Source organism: Labrus mixtus, chromosome 22 (assembly GCF_963584025.1).
Source record: "Labrus mixtus chromosome 22, fLabMix1.1, whole genome shotgun sequence".
Classification (NCBI taxonomy): Eukaryota; Metazoa; Chordata; class Actinopteri; order Labriformes; family Labridae; genus Labrus; species Labrus mixtus.
The window spans coordinates 13,763,776-13,785,825 of record NC_083633.1 but is presented as its reverse complement, the minus strand read 5'-3'; the positions used below and the strand labels follow the sequence as shown (position 1 = coordinate 13,785,825).

Below are 22,050 nucleotides of genomic sequence, written 5' to 3'. Positions count from 1 at the left end.
GCGTAAGCTGTTTGTCTCCGACTTAGTACAGATTTTGCTGCTTGTATGTATGCATACACACTCAGACATGCTGCAATTGTTGCCAGCAGTCCCTCAGGCCAAATGGGCTTTCATTGGTCTGGACAAACACGTGTATACTAGTTGGCTACTGATGCTTGCTGGTGTTTGCAGTGATGCTTGCTGTCACCTGTAGAGATTCATGTCAACATTAAGTTGATCTAATGTCAGAGCATTTACTCCTTCTCCCAACCCCCTCAACCACCAACAACTGAAGAGCAATAAATAAAAAAGGAGGACATGCAAATCACATATACATGCACACTGAACACACCCTGCATACACACACACATCACTTGAATATGCACTTACTGTAGCCATGAGATATTACATAGAATACACACATTTAAATTTATATCTCTCACTCCAAAAGGCTCAACATTGTTTATGAACCCTGCCAATAGGTGGGGGAAGAGCTGGGTGGAGAAATTAGAATAAGTAGAAAAGTGATAACTTAAAGACTGCGCTGTTTTGTATAACTAGCAGATCAAACATTACCATGGTAATATTTCTCTTAAGAAAAGGGTTATGGTTATTCTGAAAAAATGAAAACCTCTAATTTTATTGTTATCAGTTCTCACTGACACAATGCTGAGCGGATTATTTAAAGTGACAGGAAAATAAAAGAAAAAGTAATTTTTCCTATGATGTGCCAGAAGAGCTTTTTAATTTAATCTCGTCCAATTGGTCATTTGTGATAGCGCTCATTAATTCAATCAGAACTTTCCTCATAATAACCATAATTTAGATTTAAGTCAAGGGAAAAAGAAATGTCAAATTTGGTGCATTTTTTTCCGTTAATGAGATAACTAGTCTGTCAGAAGGAGGTGAGAGAGACAGCCAAGTACATTCTAGATGTGACACAGGCTAGTTGATGCATTTCAATGTGTTTTATTGTACGGGACTTGCTCTAAAAAGTGAAAAGTACCTGTCAATAGCATGACTCATCATGACCACATAATAACACTGCCTTCTCCAACCAAGTTGGTGCCTCTTTTTTCCATATAACCATCTTATTATCTGACACTCTGTATCACTGACTCATTGTTTTCTCTGACCTCATCTTTGATTCTCTATCATGCTCATGCTTTATTCCAGCCTTCATCTCTCTCTCTCTTTAAAACCAGCCTCTGTTCTTCATCCTATCCATCTCACTGACCCTTTTCATTTCTCTTATCATCTCCCTCTCACTGATTCTCTCTCCCTCCTCACTCTTTCCTGGCTCCTTTTCTTCTCCAGGACCTACTTAGATCTGATAATTGGAGGCTGGTGGGAGGTGTGAAGGGTGGAGATAGGGAGAGTGACAGAGAGTAGGCAGCCGAGTGGGAACTGTGAATGTAAAAGCCCTTGGCATAGTTTGAAGCAAGGGAGGAGGGAGGAGGGAGGAGGGAGGAGGGAGGAGGGAGGAGGGAGGAGGGAGGAGGGAGGGCTGAGTGTGAAAGAGAGAAAGAAGGCCGTAATTATAGAAGTGTAAGGTGTGAAGATGAAGAGGATCTTTAGTTTTTATACAGGACACGTTCACACACACATCTTGTGGTTACCAAGAGCTCCCCTTAACCAGCTTCTGTTTTATCATCTCCTACAGAGCCTGGGGCAAAGACACTCTCCAGCTCTCTCATTCCCTACAGCTCCTCACCTTCTTTCTTTCCCGCTGTTCAGTCAAAACCTCAAGTTGTCCCCCAAACATCTCTTCTTCATTTCTCCTGAGATTTTTTTTCTCTCCGTGCATCTCTGTCCTACCTCTTAACAGAGCATTGTTATTTGGTACAATTTTGGTTTAATCTGGATTATTTGGGTCATTCATTTGCAGGGATCATGTTTTTTTTATTGATGCTACTACAACGGGAGCTAAATGTTTACAACATTGAAACTAGACACATTTCCCCAAGGGGCCCATACAGTGTACTGTAAAACAGTGTACTGTAATACAGTGTACTGTATTGCATCATACCTTACTGTATTGTATTGTATTTGACAGGGCTACAAATACAAGTCCTTTGATGATGCTGGATTATTTTAAGCACTTGTTTCCTTTAAGTGCTCCTTGAATGATGGAAAATCCATCCTTTAACAAGAGTGGACCTCATGCAAAAATATGAATATTCCTATAAAACTAAAACTAAGACCCATATGTTAAAATAGTGACAGATCTTTATGGCCGGTCAATGACCTTATAAAGCTATTTGCTTTCATTCTCAATTTTCTCTGGTCTTTACTCTTCATAGACTCAAGTGACTTCTCAGCAGTCAGAGCTTCTGTATGACATTGATTTGTATGAATCGAACTAAAGCTTCGATCTCTACCATTCCTGACTCATATTGGCAACTAACAGCTATTACTGCTGACATTTAGCTTCTTTAATAAAATCATCTTGATCACTTGATCAATAAGATAATGGTAAATAAACTCCCTAGCATTGATCACAACACTAAAGACAAAAACTAAATACTGCATGGATGTTCTCAGGGGAAGCAATATATATTCAGTAACCGTTATATTTTGGTGTGTTTCCCATCTTCCCACCAGTTGAATATATTACAGATAGGATTGGCAGCAGCACAGGATATGAACATGCTGGGTTTGAGACAGAAGAAGAAGGGAAGTATCCTCCTGTGGTTTTTATCAGATAGGACAGGAAGTGTCAGCTCTCTGTCAGCTGCTTTAGGTCAGGGTATGTATGCACTTTAGGGATGCACGTTGACAAATTAATAAATATACAGGTAACCAAAACCTATTAGTTTAGAAAACAATAAAATCTGGTTCTAATACTCAATGCACAGGTCTGAAATATCTTTTGACTTTTTATTGGGATTAACCCAGTGATGCAGCAGGCATGTTCTTTGTCACTGAGGCTCCTCGGAAGCTAAGATAGGCTAAGTCCTTGAGACGTGTGGAGGGCAAACTGGGACGTGGCCTTGTTTAATGTGCCAATAGGCATACGTCTGATCCGTGTGCCCATATCATTGCTGGCATAAAAAAAAAGGCACCCACTGTACGCCCAAGCCTGGCTTTACCTCTGTCCTGCCATGCATACTAACGACAAGCTCAACCAGTAGGGAGATTTGCCTAGCCTCCATCATTAGCATAGTGTTAAGGGATTATTCAGATCACTGCCTGAAATCCCTTAATTGTAATAGTACACAAAAAGTCGTCTGCAGCAGAAAGTGGCCATCCCATTTCATAGTGCAAAGTTGACTTGTTGTGTTTTGTGAAATCTTGGGAATTATCCTTTGGTTATCTGCACGTTTCTGCATGTTCTTAAGCTTTGTGTGTGTGTCTAAATTATTAATTTAAAAAGGCAACCAGAAAATCTGGCAGCAAATACATGACCTTGGATTCAAGGGGTTAATTAAAAGCAAATTAAAAGTCATTAAGCCTGCAAAACACCTGCTTTTTCTGAAACAACATGCAAAAAGGAGATGTCATTAATGTGCAAATACCAAATCCCCTCCGCTTTATTTATGGTTTTCTTTTAGTCTGCAGCACAATGGGAGAAGATTCACACATTATTATCCTCAGTCAATATTGACCAGCAGCCCCTGAGTTAATTGGAAAAGTAAACCCGAAAAGACTCTGGCTAGGGTCTGACTAAGCAGAAGGTTCAAAAGGATAATGGAAACAGCAGAAAAAAGAAAATAATATCGTCTGCACAGGTTGAATGACTCGGGGGGGAAACATGGGTGGAATAACACAATTGAGAGCAGACTGCTCATCAAAGGAGGCAATCTGGCTTAGCTTGTCCCTGCCCATCGTGCAGCGTCTGCCAACCCAGACACGAGCACTAGTGATCTTCATCATAGCTCACCTCGGGCTAGGATTAACAGGCCACTAACTCCCTGTAAAACCCTCCCACTGCAAACTACTGTGATTTGGCAGGGGCACAGGAAGAGGAAAATACAGATAAATACATACATATAAAAAAAAAACATAGAAGCACACTGACACAGAGACATAATGTTCCCACAAAAGGTTACACACATACATGGGCACACACCCACACCTCCTTATACCTCCTTCCTTTGCCCTGAAGGCTGCCACTGTGGCAAAGACTCTAAATCGGAGTGAGACCTCTTTCACAGGAAGGAGAGTGGGTGGGTCGGGGGCATTCACTGAACGTACCCCATCTAGTGAGTGTCTTGTCCTTTGCAGCAGAGCAGCCTAATTACGGTGGGCTCTGCTTCGAGGGGAATAGAACTGGCTGCCAATACTATTGATAATTCACACAGACTAAGCTGTCGCAGGGAATAGGGATGGGCAAGAGGAAATGACTCCGTTTTATTAGTTTCCACTGCCCTTTGATGTGCAGTCAAGAGCAAGACATGCCAAGAGACTCACGCCAGATGGAAGCACTACTGCTGAAAGGTGTCTCAATCCTTTTAACACAACTTGTTTTTTGCTTGTGAAACCTCAGAATGATGGCTATTAGTTTGAAATAGCCAAACACTTCCCCTCAATTTATATCACCATGTTTTATAGCTTACCTAGTGCAAATGGGCTAAAGATGGGCAACTTTAAAACCAAGGGTATTCTATGATATCTTTTTAATAGGCTACAGTTTGATTGTCTTTAAACCTACATGCAGAAGTACTGAGAGAGATTCTGGGGCTGCAGACAGACAACAACTCAACCCTCTATTGAGATTTGACGTAGTAAGAAGGAAAGGTAAAACAGGAAAAACAATGCCAGATCAATGCTTGGTGCTCACCTCAGCTTTCTTGACTCGACCCTCTTGGAAGGAACATGTGCGAGGGTCGTGGGTGCAGTCATGTCTGTATTTACACCAGTGGCACTGGTATGGACTACTCACACAAGAGAGACACCTGCATGGATAACGTTGGAGAGAAAATTAGGATTGAACAGCAACAAATGCACAAGAGGAAAGAAGTGCAATATTCCCCCTTACTTATGTAAACAATGTCCAACCCTTTCAGAATCTATGTTAGTTTTTATCAAAAGGGAGTGATGAGAATTTTCACATGCTGTGTTAGAGAAAAGTGCTCTTGAAGAAGATATGGACTTACGACTTGTGCACGCTACAGTTGTAGAACACAAAACTAGTGTTTGCGAATGCAAGGCCTGTCTCCTTAGACTTCAGATAGAGCTGCACGATCTGGTGGTCCCCTGGAGAAAAACAGATCATCAAGATTAGTACTTGGATACACAGAGGTAGACAGGGTGATTTATAGTCAGGTAAACATAGCAGAAAATAATTTAAATCAATAGAATAAGAATCGCTTTTAAACAGAAGTAACGTATTTGAACCCATTCTCCATCCAACCTTAAAAACAAAAAGTATGACTAATTTTCCAGCACACGCAGTTGGTAGACATTTTAAAGAACCCCTGCCTGAATGATAACCACTTTATTCACTTGTTGAAATGTCCTATTTCAGTGTCTAGTCACCTTTTTTGTGTTTTACTGCAGTGCTTTGAGCCACAGGTGCTGAGCCTGTTGCAGTGGTAAAGGCAGTATCTTTAGAGAGGAGGAGAGTAGAGGGGGTTTGTTGGGTTAAGTCTCCCTCTCCTCACAGCCTTACAAAAGACAATAAAAGTTGGTGCACACATTCCCCAAGGGATTTACATTTTCTCTCAGAAAAGTCTATGAGAGAGTGTTTGACAAGGTAAAGGGGGAGGGAGATGAAACAGAAACCGTGTGTGTATGTGAGCTCGCGCCTCATCTGTATTTGGTGTGTCCTTTTGTCTGGCCCTAATGAAGGAGTTCATGTTTAATTCAACAGCAAATCCACACATCTAACTGCTTTCTTTCTACACTACCTCTCTCATCCTTACTTCCTATCTCTCCACACAGGTCTCCTCTACACTGCAACTCCTCCTTCTCCCCCGTGTCTCTTCCCATCTCTCCAACAAAGAAGGAATCATTCATCAATCACAGTAAAGCACCGCTGACAACGGATCTGTCCTAATTAGGCCACCTAAATGTTACCTTGAAGCCTGCTAACTCTATCTATCCCTCCCTCTTTCTTCACCCCATCCGTCGCTCTTCATGCTTTTCCCTCCTTCGACCAACCTTATTCTAATGAGTGCTGGTAAGAATGGGAGTTAAATGTTCACGTACAGCCAAAAATGTGGAATCATTTTCTCCAACTGACAAAGGAAATAGGATCTAACTGTGTGCATTTGTGGTTGTTGGAGGAAAACAAAGATGATGTTACCATGCAGCTTTACATGTGGTTGACATGCAAACATTGAACAAATGTTGATAATTCCCTAAAGCCCCCTTAGGCTACCTGTCAGCATTACAACTACACATGTGTGCTGTCTGTCTCTGGGTTATTTTATTGCATGGGTGCATTATGTTTCTTCATGACAGTGGATGTTAGGGTGAAGCTTCTGTTAATTATAAAATAGGTACATACAAATATACAGCTGAGGCCTCTCTGGAACTGGAATTTCATAAATGTCAGCTTACTTTAGATTATTCAAATTTAAACTATATAGTTTTTTTTGTCTCTGATATCTAAATAATGTTTTTATGAATGGCTTTTTGCAAGCATTTAACAAACCTATGTTCCTATATTTTCTTAACATTTCACATTTGTCAAGTGGTGTTATGGAAGAAGATGGGATCTTCATTATTTGAATATGAGGGCGAAATCAGTGTGGATGGTGAAGAATCGTCTCCATGGGGACAGTCCTTCCCAAATGACAACGTTTTCAATTAAACCGAGCCAATGAAAGGGGACGTGAAACACAGAGAGAGGAAAATATTTTTTCTCCTCTTGCTTGTGGTATGAATATTGTCAGACATATTTTTGCTGTTTCTCTCTTGAAAGCAATGGAAACTGTCTGCAGGGAATTTGTTCTCTCCAGGCTCTAATTGAGCTGAAATACTGTATTACAGACACTCTGCTGTGCAGTTTGATATTGTCCTATTTGCACAGGGGTTAACTGGGGGTCCCATCACTCCCTCTAGAGCACACTGTTCCTTCTTTGAGGGAGAGGAGTAAATAAGCCCCACAGCAGCCTAATATTGAATGTTCATTCAACTGCTAAACATGTCCTGGGGCAGTGCTTTAAGGCCAACCAAGTTAGTGATGGCAACAGGAAAACAAAAATTCACACTCATAGCCGCAGGACTAGCATGGTTCTCACTGAAGAGGAAAACATCCACATGATTTCCTTGACAGACATCTATGTTTTTTTGTCAAAACATGATCCAAAAAACAAATTGATTCAAGCATTTTTTTTCTTCTAATAATCCAAAATTATTTGACAAGTCATCAAACAGACCTCCTCAAGATTAGTGAAGTCAATGGTGTCATTTACACATACACATGTCGTGTTGATGATGCAATCATTACATGAAAACCCACCACTGGCTAGTATGGAACCATACATTTCTTAAACCAAGCTTGTTGCTTTATGGACCAAAATGTCCAGCCTTACCTTTGTCAACAATAATACGAGGCATCTCCTTCTCAGCGGGGGAGGAGCATCTGATGCGATTTCCCTCCACCAAGCCATTCATTTCAGCCAGGTCCTCAAAGGTGCAGTTGACCCCAGCAGAGAGTTCTGGGACATTATGGGCCTCCAGCACCAACTGTGAAGAGGGAAAAGGAAAATGTTTTTTTAAAAACTCTTAGTATTCTGGACCATAAAAAAATGTTTATCTGCTCAATCAAAGCAAAAGTAGAAAGGATACAGTTAATGTTCAATGCCTTCAAATTCTTAACAGTAAACATTTCACAGTGAAAATTATTAATCGTTTTGAAATTCTATTGATAAAACATTGCGAAGTGTATTATATTATTGTGTCTAAGGTCAGATATAACCAGCTTTTTGCAGCACCCCAACAATTATTTTATGATTGCAGTACTCAGCCTCACACATCTGTGAGCCCTCCATATCAGATTTGAAGCCAGTGTGTACTTCAAATGTGACTGTAACACAATATAACTGACGAGAAGCACAGCTGCAAGTTCTCTGCAGAGTAATGGTCCAACTGCAGGGGGATCAGCAGCCAGAGGAGCCACTGGAGTACTCTTGAATGAGAGGTCACAACATGAACAGGGATCCTGATCAAGTTCAAAACACTCTGTTACAGAAGGACAAAGATGACTTGCCATAATGTCTTGGGAATTAAGAATTCCATTTTAATGCCTTCACTCTCAAGCTGAATGAAAGTTATTTTAATGTGAGAAAGTGGAAGCAGTGCAAAAAGCAGAAAGTCAAGGTAAGTGAAAGGAAGAGGGGTTAGACGAGATGGAACAAGGCAATTAAATAAAGATGGCTGAAACAAAGTGCACAATGAAGAGAGACTACAGACATGTGGAGGGGGGAAATAGACGAGATAGTGAAGAACTGAGGAAGTGCAGGTGTAGAGGCAGCTCTATGGGAAAAAGAGAAATGCAAATCTTCCCTTTTTATTTAAAAATGCTGTGTAAGCACAACCAGCAGCCCCGCAAAATCAAACTTCAGGTGGAGCAGGAGGAAAAAAAACACTGTCCTTGAATAAAAAGGGGGAAAAAAAGGTTGGTTGAGTCAGGTGGAGTGGGGTCAGGACCAAAATATACATATTGATGGAAAAGCGTGTCTGCAGTGGGCCATGGTGTAGGCATTGATTTGAGGCACAGTCCACGGCACACTTATGATGTGTTGCTGGAAGCTGCCTCAGCGGCGGAGTAGGGCTGACCTGCACTGTTTTTATATTGCTGTTTAATGAAAAGATGGCAGCGTGGGTGTGAACAGATCCACAGCTTCCCATGTAAGATGGACAGTGTTTGACCTGGCCTCTATCTCTTGCATCCTCTCTCTCACTCCTTGCTCTCTCTACCTCTCGCCTTCTTCTTCTTTTGGATTAATTTGTTTTGTTTTTTTCATTTAAGGAGGGAACGCAGGCAGACCTTGAGTTACTTCAATAACAGTCCGAGTAGTAATGGCAAATCTTAGCCACAACAGGGCTGCATTTATATGAAGATAACATTCTTATGTTAACAGAAACATCAGTCACACACACCATACATAAATGTCTTTCTGTTGTTAACAAAACACTGATGCAGAGGATGTTTAATGATAGGTTGTTTATGATGCAAGAAGCTTGATGAGAATTTACTAAAAAATTAATATTAAGTAAAAAAACGGGATAATAATAGTTTTCCACATATGTTAGTCGTTCCTAATAGTGCACTTAGAGTGACCTCTTAGCTTTAATTTTAAGCATACTTGATTTAGAAATTTAGAAATACACGTGTAACTAAGCTAATACAGATACTGTAATTGAAAACATTAGTTTGTATTTCTACTCAACAAGAAATTGATGTCCCTTCTCGGAGAATGTGTCTGATGTGAAGTGTCTCTGTTTCAGCTGAAAATGCCTCGGTTTATCTTCCTAAACAAATATTTAATAACACAAAGGTCAAGTAGGAGCCCCTGTCTCTGGCCGCAGCCTCTGCTCTGCAATCATTCGGATGGGAGACGTGTAGCATAGCCTTTGGGTAAAGCCTGCTTTCTGGGAAAAGGTTAAACACTCTCCAAAGCCTGACACACACACACACACCATGAATATCATTAGAGTGATGCAGAGGTGTACCTCAGAAAATCAACACCTCTTGTGTGACCCTCGGAGCAACGCGGCTGGAGAATAGTCACTCAGGCTTGACCTTAGAAATTCATATTGGATATTTATGCACTCTGTATCTGAGATTCAAAGCCATTTCCAAACCCCCCATTAAATAGGAAATGGGAATTGAAATATGACATCACTTAAGGTGTTTAAGGTCAGTGTGATTTCACAACGTTTACTGTTCCACCTTTGAAATTGACAATCTTTCTGCAAACTTACTTTTGATAAAGAAAAACAGTAAGCCCTGAAAGATCTACTGTGATGTGTTCAGTGGATGTTGATCCTTTTCTGCAGCTGGGGTTATATCACACCCCCCCCCAAAAAAGGAAAGCATAGATGCAGACACAAGCCTACACAGCCACTCAAATTTACACAGGGGATTAGAAACCCTTAGAAGACACCTGCTCCTGTCACAATGTAAAATCACAATTGGCCTTTTATTGAATGTTGGAATCTGTGCAAGAGATTAAAGTAAAGTCATTAGTGTCTTTACGTAGCAATATAACTAACAAATGGTATGTGGGTACAAAAGGAATTGGACCTATTGCATTGTCAACAATTATTGATGCATCAACAGTCTGCTGAGAAGGGGAGGAAACTATCGAAACATATCTCCCTATTAGTTCTGTGTTTATTCCTGCACAGCCAAGTTCTTCTGCAATGTATCACAGCTCCTTGCACGCTAATCAATACCATTCAGACCCTTTACATCTGGCAGCAGCTTAAGAACAAAATGTCCAGCTGCTTTCAGTTGCCAACGACCACAATAAAGACAGCTGAGCTAAACTGTGAGCTGTTGATGATTGTTGACATTTGTTTGGGAGAGTGTTTCACAGGACGGGACTGTTAAGTTGTGAGGTCAGGGTTTGAAGGATTCATGTTGGCAGACAGCAAAATGATGTAAAGCAGGATTAGAGTTAACACTGGCTACTAATCAGTATCTAGAGCATAATTACATTGCATTACAAATTATGCTTGAGTGTGTGATATTGTCAAACTGCCAGACATGAATTTCTCACCAGCAACACATTCAGCTAGTCTCATCATTTACTGCAATATGGCTCAGCTAAAACAAACGCTTGCTCAAGTGTTTCTTTCTTGTTATTAAAAAAATGAAGCGCTTTTGATTTTAAGTGATATCTGCTCATTGAAAGTAGCCACAAAAAAAAAAATATATAATCAATTTGAGTGTAGAAAGACGTAGTGACGGCGGAGCTCGTTCGGGCACTGTTGAGAAATCTCACTTGAAAAGGGCTTTCAATATTATCAAACTGCTGTAGTTTAAAAAAAAACAAAATGAATGAGTGAAAGTGTTTATTTCATGGCAATCTTTTTTAGTGTACATGACCGGTCGTGTGTTTCTATCAACTCACCGTGACGCTAAACTGGGACACCGAGATGTTGTTTGGGTGGACACTGAGACGCACACACTGTTTAATGTCTGATGCAAAGCGGCGGGGCTCTGATGAGCGCTCACATTTCTCCTTTCTGGTGCACCTGGAAAAAAACACAAGAGAGGGGGTGTTATTACGGATTACAAATGCACATACACACACATACACAGATCTAGTAACCTGACCAGGGCTCGCCCCCCTTTCCACCTGTTGGCACAGGGGAAAAGGAGAATGTCCCGCCGCTCCCCGACGGACGGAGTTACACACATTTATCATATTTCCTCTCTTGCAGTGTGCAAGCTACAGTGGCCGGTGAATGGAAACCCAGTCTATAGTGGGGTGGGAGCAGTAGCTACTAAAACAATGGGTGCTCTTTATGTGGAAGTTGAGCTGGTCCATAGGGAAAGGGGTAAGCCCGGTCTTTGTAATGCTGTCTTAATGACTGGCATTCATGGGCAATGCCAAGTGCAGGTGGAAGTGTGGACGTTGATGGGGGGCAGGGAGGATTTCTCTGCCTCTTAATACCACACCAGGTGGTCTAATCCAGTCCGTTACAGAGGTTTGGACGGTTTGAGGACTGGGCCTTTTATGTTATAAGGTGTAAATGTATCCCTTGATATACTGCAGAGTAACTCTTTAACTCTAACTTTTCACTTTTTTTCATGAACCACCAAAATCTTTTTTTATTTTAAGTCATGAAGTTAAATATTACAGAAACTGTGCCTCATAGACATAGACTCATAGCGACACGTTTTGGAAATGTTTTTTCTGTGAATAATTTGTGAGAAATCTAACGGCCTAAATTACAAAATAACCTCAACATTCTATTCCTCCAACTTTTTCTAATCCCCACAAAAACTTGTGCAAGTCCTCCATTGATTTAGACAAAAAAAAACGTTGTGTGCAATTAACAACCTGGCAAATCCACAGAGGGCCCCTATTAGTCAGACAAAGAAAAGAATGGACGAAAAAGACTTTGGAGGAGGTTGACATATGGAATACAGTAATACCTTATGCAGCAAGGAGCTTTTTTATCCTGAACAGGAGACACTGAGGGAGGGTGGGTTTTGACCTGACATGAGTATTGTCAAGTTAAGCGGCCTAACGTGCCGCAAAGAAGACAGACAGAAAGGAAACGAAAAGAAGTAATCTGTTTGAGAGAGGGAGGGAACAGGAGGTGGGGTAAATAGTGCAGGAGAGATAGAGAGAGGATGGAGAAGAAAGCAGAAGAGAAGCAGGATTTAAAAGGAAGGCGGCCATTGTTGGCTTTCTGTGAAGCTTTGGCTGCTAAGCCGGTTTGAGTAGGGGTTTAATCGCTTTGGGTTCCTTTGTGCCTCTCTATCACTCCTGTCTGTTCCTCCTTTTCTAGCACTGATTTAATAAGACCACATCATATAAGTACCCCGAGGCAAATAAGACACACAAACCCTCAAATGCACACACACATAAACATACACAGTCTGCTTCTGTGCATACCCACAGGTCTGCCGTTTAATGGAAGAATCACTCTGTAAAAGATGCTCTGCAGGATATTTTAGTGAACATGCTTGCCTTGTTTGGGTTTTGTGTGTGAGTCCTTTGATGAGGGCTTTTCTCTTTGTGTTGGTTCATAGACAGTGTCACTGTTTTTGGTTAAAAAAAATCATAACATTTCTGAGACTAAGGTTGGGTGCGTTATTGGAATTAACTGGCACAACTGTTAAAGTTAATCAATGTGAGTGTTTGAATCATTACAACTGAATGAATAACAGGATGAATAAGGATTTATAGTGTCCAATCAAATTTCTCACCTCCTCCATGAAACAACGATAGCGTAGCAATCTTTACGCGTTCTCTTTTTATAAACAGCTACATTTTATGATTCCTAAAGGTTGTTAGGAAAAAAAACGTTTATCTTTATATAATGGAATTGCAATAGAGACAATAATGGATACTGATAACTGTAAGGACATATTTTTCACCAATTAAGAAATAAGGCATCCAGCTGCCCTCAGAAAAGCTTCTATCATACAAGAACTATAACGTAGAAAAATCTGCAGTCACATTGATCTACTTATTTACAACATTCACATTCTGAAATTAGTTGAACTAGATCATCATGGCTATAAATCAAAATGAGACTACATTACAGAACTAAACATGTATAACACTTGTTGCTTCCAAATGTAAAATGACATTAAAGTTCATCAGAGTTAATATTAGAATGCTCTAATCATGTTTACATTTGCCCTATTTTGAAGGATGCCTTGGTGTCACAAGGTGAAGGGTCCGAATAGTCTTTTGATTTATGAGGGATGTGACAGGGGGTGATAAATGCTTGTTATACCTTTACAAAGGGTCAAAGTCACAACATCACGTACAAGCTTGTAAATTCAGACACTAGCTGCAGTAAATAACATCGGGAGGAAAGTGAAACAACAGGATAATTTATTGTTTTGTGCTGGTTCACAACTCCCTGCATGTATGCAACAAATATCAAATAACACAACTTCTTAAATGTTATACATGATGAAAATGACAAGTTTGGACAATATTGAATTTCTGAGATTTAACCTTTTAAATCTTTTTTCTTGGATCAAAAAAAAGTTCCTTCTCACACTATTTGGCATGGGCACCATTGGTGCATCCTGGGCTTAGTGTCGCCATGAAAGCAAACAACCCCCGCAGCATACCCCCCACCCCGCCTTAGTCTGGAATGATCGTGGGTTCAGTCAGACCTTTCCCCAGCACTGGAAATGTACTTAAACAAATCTGAAATAGGAACATAGATAAAGCTCTCCAGTCTGAAATAATGTTTGCACACCAGCTTTTATAGAATACATTGTAGGAGTGTTTTGCAAGCCAGTGAATTATATTGCAAGTGGATGGCCTCTGCTGTGTATTTGTTTATGGAGATGTCGTAAAACCCTGCAGGGAGTGAAAGTTTCATCTCTTTATCAGAGTCAGAAGGTCACAGCCTTGCTGTGCAGGAGGAGACAGACAACAGGTGGAATTATTCACTTTCACATCCTCAACCATGCAGAGACTATGACTCAGCGCACAGGGGAGGCTTTTCCTCTCTCTATCTCTATCTCTCTCTCTAAAGGTTTGAAAAATTGAAAAACAATTACAGTTTGATTCCTAAAATAAATGAGAGTACTGTGCAATCTACTGTGCTTTTACAAGGTATTACAATCTTCTCTCAACATACCTCAACACAACAACCCAAAAAGAATTCTGCTGTACAGCCATATAGTTCGGCTCAAAGGGGGATAGATTGGTGTATGAAGTTATGCTTACTGAGATACTTTTATACAGGACTATGTACGTTTTGCATGTTTAAACGTACTTGAAAACCATTGCACAATCCATTGTGGAAAATACTGCTACTACTACTGCAGTGTGATTTCTTCTCATACATACTGAGTGTTGCTAACACAGATGGCTAATAATTTGAGAGGTGGTTATTATCAGAGTAAAGCGCTGTATAATTGATTTAATTATAATTCATTCAGACCTTAAAAAAAAGAATTGCACATGTTGTAACAATATCCTCCTTTTGTAAACATCAAAGAATATATCATTTTGTGAACCCGGGAAATCAAAGTGATTTCCATTTCAAATAACAGTCACAAGAAGTCTGCCTGGGTATATCGTTTTAGATGTCCAACATCTATTCACTTGATTGGTAAACACTGCTCTTGTGCAGAGCTGTTTGACTGAGTGGAAATGACACATTATAAGAGAGCAAGCTGAAAGGATTAGATTGGCCCTGAATGGAAACTAATCTGCACCCTTGTTTCTCCGAGCCTTTGATAAAGTGACACAATTAGAGGGAGACTGAGGAGAGGGCAGGGAGGGAATATTTTGCCTCTGCAATTGTTTCTGATGAGGTTGTCACTGCCATTCAAAACGAGATGGTCTCTGGGATAAATGACCAATCGCACAGTGGTAATAATTGAGCTCTTTTGATGATTAAAATGACTACAATGATTAGCACACAATATTGTCATAGAAGGCTGGACATTGTATGTGATCAAAGCCTCCATGATTAATATTAGGTCAACAAAACAAGTCTAAAGCATATACATTCATCTTTAAAAAGAATAATTTAGCTTAATAAGGTTCATCACTGCCAACTGCAAATCCTATTTTTCATAGTTAGGTTTTGAAATATGCAACTGCATGATGAAACATAACCTGGAAATGACTGAACAGTACAGAAAATAAAAAACAAGAATAAAGGACAAAGGTAGTAAAGAGAAAAATGTTTGTGTAATACAAAATATCACACTAATAAATAAGAGCAGCATTAAACGTACTGTAGTCTTCTGTATTTTGAAGGTATACAGAACCATAATTCTAGGCTTGATCTTTAATAGTTGAAACTAGTCGGGTATGGAGTGGAGTTTAGGCTGCAGGGCTCAGGGGAGTGTGCAGAGAGAGAACATACTAAAGAGAGGGAGCAGATGTATCTGGCCATGTGAGACTTCAGGTGTAATGCATATCTAATGTGAGGCACGGAGAAGGTCAAGCAGGCTGGGAAATGAAAGCTATTAAATTCTCACAAAGCCGGAGTCCAGCCATCCTCGGCTCTATCAAATGTTCATGTCACTGAAGGCAAAAAAAAAACATGAGTGCACTGCACACAAGCATAAGACACAAAAGTGGTATAAACCTTTATTTAATTTTATGTGTGCAGGTATAGAATCTGCACAAGTATTCCTTTACCCAGAAAAACCTTCACTACATCAGATTTAATATTGTTTTTTTTTTTTTTTACAATTATTTCTTGTATTCTACAAATCTTGGGTTGCCTTGAATCTGCTGTTTGTGGTAAATCAATGCACAACAAATAGGCAGAGTGTAGTCCAACTGAAACTCAATTACCATAAGACCCATGCATCATCAGACACTCTATAAAATCCTATACAGACTAATAGCCTGAGGCTGTATAAGGTACTGTGTCACAGAGATCCACTCAAATGACACACAGCTACACTCAGCCTGGACATCGACACACTCCACACACTCCACACACTACACACAGACACACACACAGACACACAGGCAGTGTGCCTTCTTGTGCTATCATTAAGAAAGGTGGTCCACAGAGCAGAAATCCACATGGAGGGGCCGGTGGGGGAGTCATTACCTGGCCCAGTGGCTATGACCCTGTTACTCCCGGTTGTACACACACATACCCACACACACACACACACACACACAAGCACAAAATCTCTGTCTCATATAAGCCTGTTTCCAAAGACATTGAAATTGTAGAGTGGCTGCCCCCAAGTCTAGAACTCTCTGAGCCATCCCCTTTACGTACTACCGATGCAAGAACACCAGTTGAGCAGGAAATTAAATAGAAACACTGCTGCAGAGAGTTTAAACAGGTAACAAGATTAAACAATCTGTTAAAAAATGACAAACTGCAGCAAAGACAAAGCCTGATGTTGTCACTCAACGTCCCATAAACATTTCAATAAATGAGGGATATAACAGCCCTTATTATTTCCAACAACCTTCATAAATTCTGTGTCTTTCACTTACGCACACAAACAAATCAGAATAAATGGCGATCAGCAACGTCAATCTGGGCCTGAGGGCAAGCAAGCAGCAGCTGTTTCTCCCTATCGTGACTTTCCGTGCCTCACACTCTACCAGCAGCTGTCAAAAAGCCGTGCCGTCTCTCTTTCTCTATCATTACGCACACACAAACACACAAAAATACAAACAATCCCCTGGCAGAGCTATTAAACAGTGGATGCTGTGGCAGGCTTATTAGACTGTTTATCTAGAATATGTGATGTCACTGCCGCCCCTGAAGATGCTATTAGACGAGGTTCTCTATATTAAAGCTCTTTATCTGTCTGGTTCAGAGGTATGCTGGTGTGAGTATGTGTGTGTGTGTGTGTGTGTGTGTGTGTGTGAGAGAGAGGGGGGGGGGGTTAAAGACTGACAAGAAAATTAACTTTGTCTGAATTGTTCAATTATTCTTTATGAAATATTTTATCCCGAAGACACATTAAACCATTAAAGAGGTTTTATTGACACATAAAGGGCACTGTCATTATGAAATTGTTCTTTTCAATGGTCCAGCCAACAACATTACTGTTGATTATTTCTACATCTTAATAAATAAAAAACACTTGTTCTTATGTTACATTTGAATTTCTGTTCTAAGCTTGCTCGTTATTTGTATTTTAAGTTTTAAAAAAATTGCAGTTACGTGATATCTTGGATGAGATAAGACGGATAAAGGATGTAAACGATAAAATTGGAATGCTTCCAAACAGCTCATATATCACTGCCCCGTTTATTACCACTTCTAACACAATCTGACCTCACAATCATTAAATGAAAGCCCAGACACTGACAAGGGAAAACAAGCCTATCATTGCAGCACATCTACAGTTTCCCCAGGTATGTGTGAGCTGAAGTCCCCTGTTTGATGATGTTTTCATTGGAGCCCCTGAGGGGGATAGGGAAGGGCACTGGAGGGCTGCTTTTCAATGCGCTCTCAATATTGCACTTGGCTTGTATCTTCTATATATTGTGTTATTATGATCCTGCATGTGCGCCGTTGTAGAAGGCAGCATATGATACTATTGATCCAGGCGGTCAATATCCAGTCTGCAGAGTTATGGTGTGTTAATTTCCCGCCACAGGGCAGTTTGTAAAACTGAATGAGAAATAGCTTTACTCATAATTATCTATGAAAGTGAATAGGGCATCTAGAGGTCAATGGAGTAGAAGTGTTTACTGTTAAAAAAAAAAAAGCCTTATTATTCTACATTTAATTCTAAAAAACATAATTTATTCATGACACATTTTAAATTACATGCACACAGCTTGTAAATTTCTGCAGAATATATTTAGAATGACTCACAGAGAGACAGACTATTGGTGCTATGAGTTAAATTATAATACAGTTTAAAATTTGGAAATGATTAATTTGAAAATGTTGACAAGTACATTTATATTAAATGCAAGCAAGATTATATAACATTTTTATTATTTTCTTAGTACGTTGTTGCTGCCATAGCACCAACTACATGATGGGACATCTGACGTTACCTGCATGGGTACTCGCTCCCTGGGGTGCTCCCCATCATAGTCAAAATTGACTGTATGTGTGTGTATGTGATGTGTTTATCCTCATATCCTCAACTAGAGTACCTGCTTCTAGAGTTGAATTTATGCTCTTCACTAGAAGACTTCTCATCCCTGCTCTCACTTCTGTGAATGTATGTAACCTCACCCCTCTCAGTACATGGAAGACATCACTTTATACCTTCCCTCTCTTTAACTGTCAACACATCTTTCATTCATCCTCTCTGTCTCATGTCACTCCTGGTGTCTGGTTCTTGCTCTTCTGGACAAAAGAAAGACACCTTCCCCACTGTGAGATTGTGTTTGTGTGTGCATGTCCTCTTTTCACTGTCTCTGTTGCCCTGTGTGAGATAGGGTGACGATAGGTGACAGTGAGCAATGGTCCCGACCTAAAAGTGGGCATTGTGTGTGAGCTTGAGCATGTGTGTCGCAGCTAGGTAGATTGGTTTGTGTGCTGTGTGTGTGTGTGTGTGTGTGTGTGTGTGTGTGTGTGTGTGTGTGTGTGTGTGTGTGTGTTCTTCACACTATGACTGTGACAGTCGAGAGGGAACCAGGAGGTGCAACACTCCGTTCCATCCTGATGCCCCTGTCACTTCTTGGCCTTGTTCCCTTCCCTCAACTTCCCTTAGCATCCAGGGAGAGGTGCAGGGAGGGTGAAACCAGTCACCCATACTCAGGGGACGGCTACCCTCCCCTGGGCACGGACATCAGAGCCAGTGCCAAGGATGCAAAGATTTCAGGATCAAAGAAACTATCTGGAATAAATTGAAGTTTGACAGTTGACTAAGCCACTTAGGAACTGTTTCAGACCACATCAAAAGTATTAGTTGCACATAATTTTAAGTTGCCTAAGTTGTGATAAAAGGTCACGAACCTTGACCTGGATGATATAATAACCCCCTGTAAGTGAAGCCAAAAAGTTCCCCTTGCTGAACAGATCATAAAGCCCACCTCCTCCATGTTAACTGACAGTATATTGGTCAAACTGAAAAATACACTTCTAATACATTCTTTCTCAACAAAGTCTCTGTCATAGTTAGTTCTTATCATGCTGATGTATAAGTGTTTATTTGTCTGAGACAATTAGTTGAAATTCGTTATTTTGATTCTCTAAAAAGGGGTGACAAATGCTGACAAATGTGACTCCTGCATCACTGAGTGCACCAGATTGGCAAGGTAGAGGAGGAATGTGAGGAACAAACAGTAACAGTAGAGTTGTTTAACTATCCATAAATGTTAATATTCATTTCAAATGGACAAAAGAACATGTTCTGCTTTGGACCCCACTGACCTGAGGAATTTATTGATAAGTTAAATGCGTGTTGGAAAGCCTGGAAGTCAATACCGTGATTTCACCACTGACTAAGATAAGCCAGCACCCATCATTGGGGATATTTTGGCATCACTTTTCAGGGCAGAACCCTTCAGTGGCAATCTATAAGTTTCTGGATATTCAGATCAGTCAAAAAGAAAACACAGCAATATTATCTCAGTGCTCTAACATTTTCCCATTGACAGCTTCCATTTCTTATTATCTCCTTGAAATTTATTTGCCTTTCATTATCTCCTTCTTTGCTTTTACCTCGTCCTTGCCTCTTGGCTCAGTAATGAGGGAGAGAAAGTCAATTAATTAAAACTGAATTTGAAAACTGAATGAACTGAAGTCAAATTCTTTATCTCATATTTTTCTGCAACAGAAAAATTCACCTAAGCTATCCCAGCTCTTCTTGATGTTGGTTCTACACTACACTTATTTAATCTGAACATAGGGTAAATATCAATTTAGCAAGACTGAGACAACAACAGTGTATTGCACATTGTAAGAGCTGGTAAGTCTGGTAACAAGACCAACATTAAACCGGTTATTAGCACACATAAAAACTTAGACAAGGATTAGCAGCCTACCCACTTTTTGTCTGGCCTCTGATTTGAGTTAAGAGTTATCTTTTTAACTCTAAATGTGGCGGCTCTATTAGAGCAACAACTGTCTTTTAGGTGTAAACAATTTCTTCCTCTGCCAACAATATGTTTCAAAGCACTTACAGCTATCTCCAGGGGCAAGCTAGTGGTCGCCACAACTAAACATGAGTCCCCTGCAGCATGCTAATTGTGGCACTGCAGTTTAATTAGCATTACTTTGGCATACCACGGTAATGAGCACACCGAGGTAACGGATGACTGTGACACAGCGACAGGTAGCGGCGGTGCAGAATAAATATGAGAGAGAGAGAGAAAGAGAGCGAGCGAGAAAGTGTTCGATGGATCTGCCAATTAGCTTTTCCCTCTGAAAAGGTTATTCGTTTGACAGCAGCAAAGATGTCTTGGGAAAACAAAGGATTTAGGAGACAAGAGGCTTTACAGCATGACTTGCAAGTTTCATAAGCCCTTTTGTATGTTTACTTAGTACTTCTTGAACTTTTGTATCATCCTTAGATGCTAATACATGTGTTTGACAACTGTCAATTAATATATGATTGGGTGACTCCAGAAAAGAAGCATTAAGAATGATCTTATCTATTCATTCTTCTGCACAGAAAGTGCTACTCAAGGAAAATAAAAGAAGCAGATATGTCAAATGTGACTCGAGATTCAAAGTCATTTCATTTCAGTATAGTTGTTTTCTGCGTTCACTGACTCATTTTGCAGTTTGCCACAGGACGTTTACTGATTGTATTGATTGTATGGACAAACCCTCTCTAATGAACTAGGAGAAGCCATTTGCCTGTAGCCAGTAGTCCAAAGACTGTACTGTCCCCATTCCACTTCAGCGAGGAGGGATCAATGTTTGTGAGTGTTTGGACAAAGAGAAGAAAGGTGCTAGACAAACAGCTGGTGGGCCAGCTTCTGAACACAAAATACAATGGAGACACAAGTGCATACCAGGCCCAAATGCACAATTGAAACTGTTAATATGAAAACACATTTTGAAATGCAGTCTATGATAACACTGCAGAAGATAGAATTCGATTCAAATGATAGTGAAGAAGGGAATACAGTAGGCGGACAAATAAAAAAATAAAAAAGAGAGAAAATGATCTCAGTACTCTGGGAATACAACTATATCTCAATCTCTGCCAAAAAAACAGAGATTGAGATATGTCAAACCAATTATTAATGTGAAGATATCGTGACATTAGCACCACTTGCTCCAAATTGACATCAATATCACAGTGTAATGGGAGATATTCCCGAATTCATGCCAAATATGATGACATTCGTTCTGACAATGCTACTTCTCCAAATATGGTTTCCAATCTGTCTCACTGTCACAGATGACAGGCGTCTTGACAGCCTAGTTAACCAAATACAAACCTGACAGCCAACTGGCAGCATTAGGGGAGGTAAAATATCCATAATTCCCTCTAACACTTCTGGCATAATGGCTAAGTCCAGAGGTGCCCATGTACTGTACTTGGAGGGGTTAATGAATGGGTAGAAACCACAGAGAAATAAAACATATCTCATGTGGAATCCACATTTGAAAAACCTGCAGTATGTGGGCGACTGCAATGGCTGCAAAAGAAGTCTGTTTGCAAAGAACCAGATGCAAAAATAATTCTGATTTTATGTGTCCCTTGACTGGTTTTAAATCTTCTTTAATGCCACATGAGGACTTAAGAAGTGCATTTCAATAGGGGGGCAGGCTCTTGATAATGTCATGGTTACTTGAATTTTACCCAGTAAAAGGTCCCTGCTTGGCAGCAGGTATACTTTCTGTAATACAAGCACCTATGGGTGAAACTTGCTGCACAATTTTTTGTTTAATTGATCCAATACTGTCAGCATTCAAAAGACTCATTCACATTCTTGCAGACTAATGTTCCTAATCTGTATAGTTCTCAAAAACCAAGAAAACAGTGGGATGGAGGAACCTTTTAAGTCCTTGAAAAGTAGCTGAGAAACTGAAGGTCCATTGTAC

The 22,050-nt window shown here is 40.2% G+C and overlaps 1 protein-coding gene across 1 annotated transcript in view; it reads right to left on the bottom strand.

Annotated features, from left to right (window-relative positions):
- The window catches only part of plxna4 (plexin A4), a 206,490-nt gene that overhangs the window by 51,487 nt on the left and 132,953 nt on the right, over positions 1-22,050 (bottom strand). Inside the window, exons 6-9 of the mRNA XM_061030073.1 lie at positions 11,013-11,136; positions 7,464-7,617; positions 5,079-5,178; positions 4,763-4,877 (exon numbers count right to left, since the gene is read on the bottom strand). Of these exons, the coding sequence (XP_060886056.1) occupies positions 4,763-4,877; positions 5,079-5,178; positions 7,464-7,617; positions 11,013-11,136 (493 nt within the window). The remainder of the gene's footprint in view (positions 1-4,762; positions 4,878-5,078; positions 5,179-7,463; positions 7,618-11,012; positions 11,137-22,050) is intronic.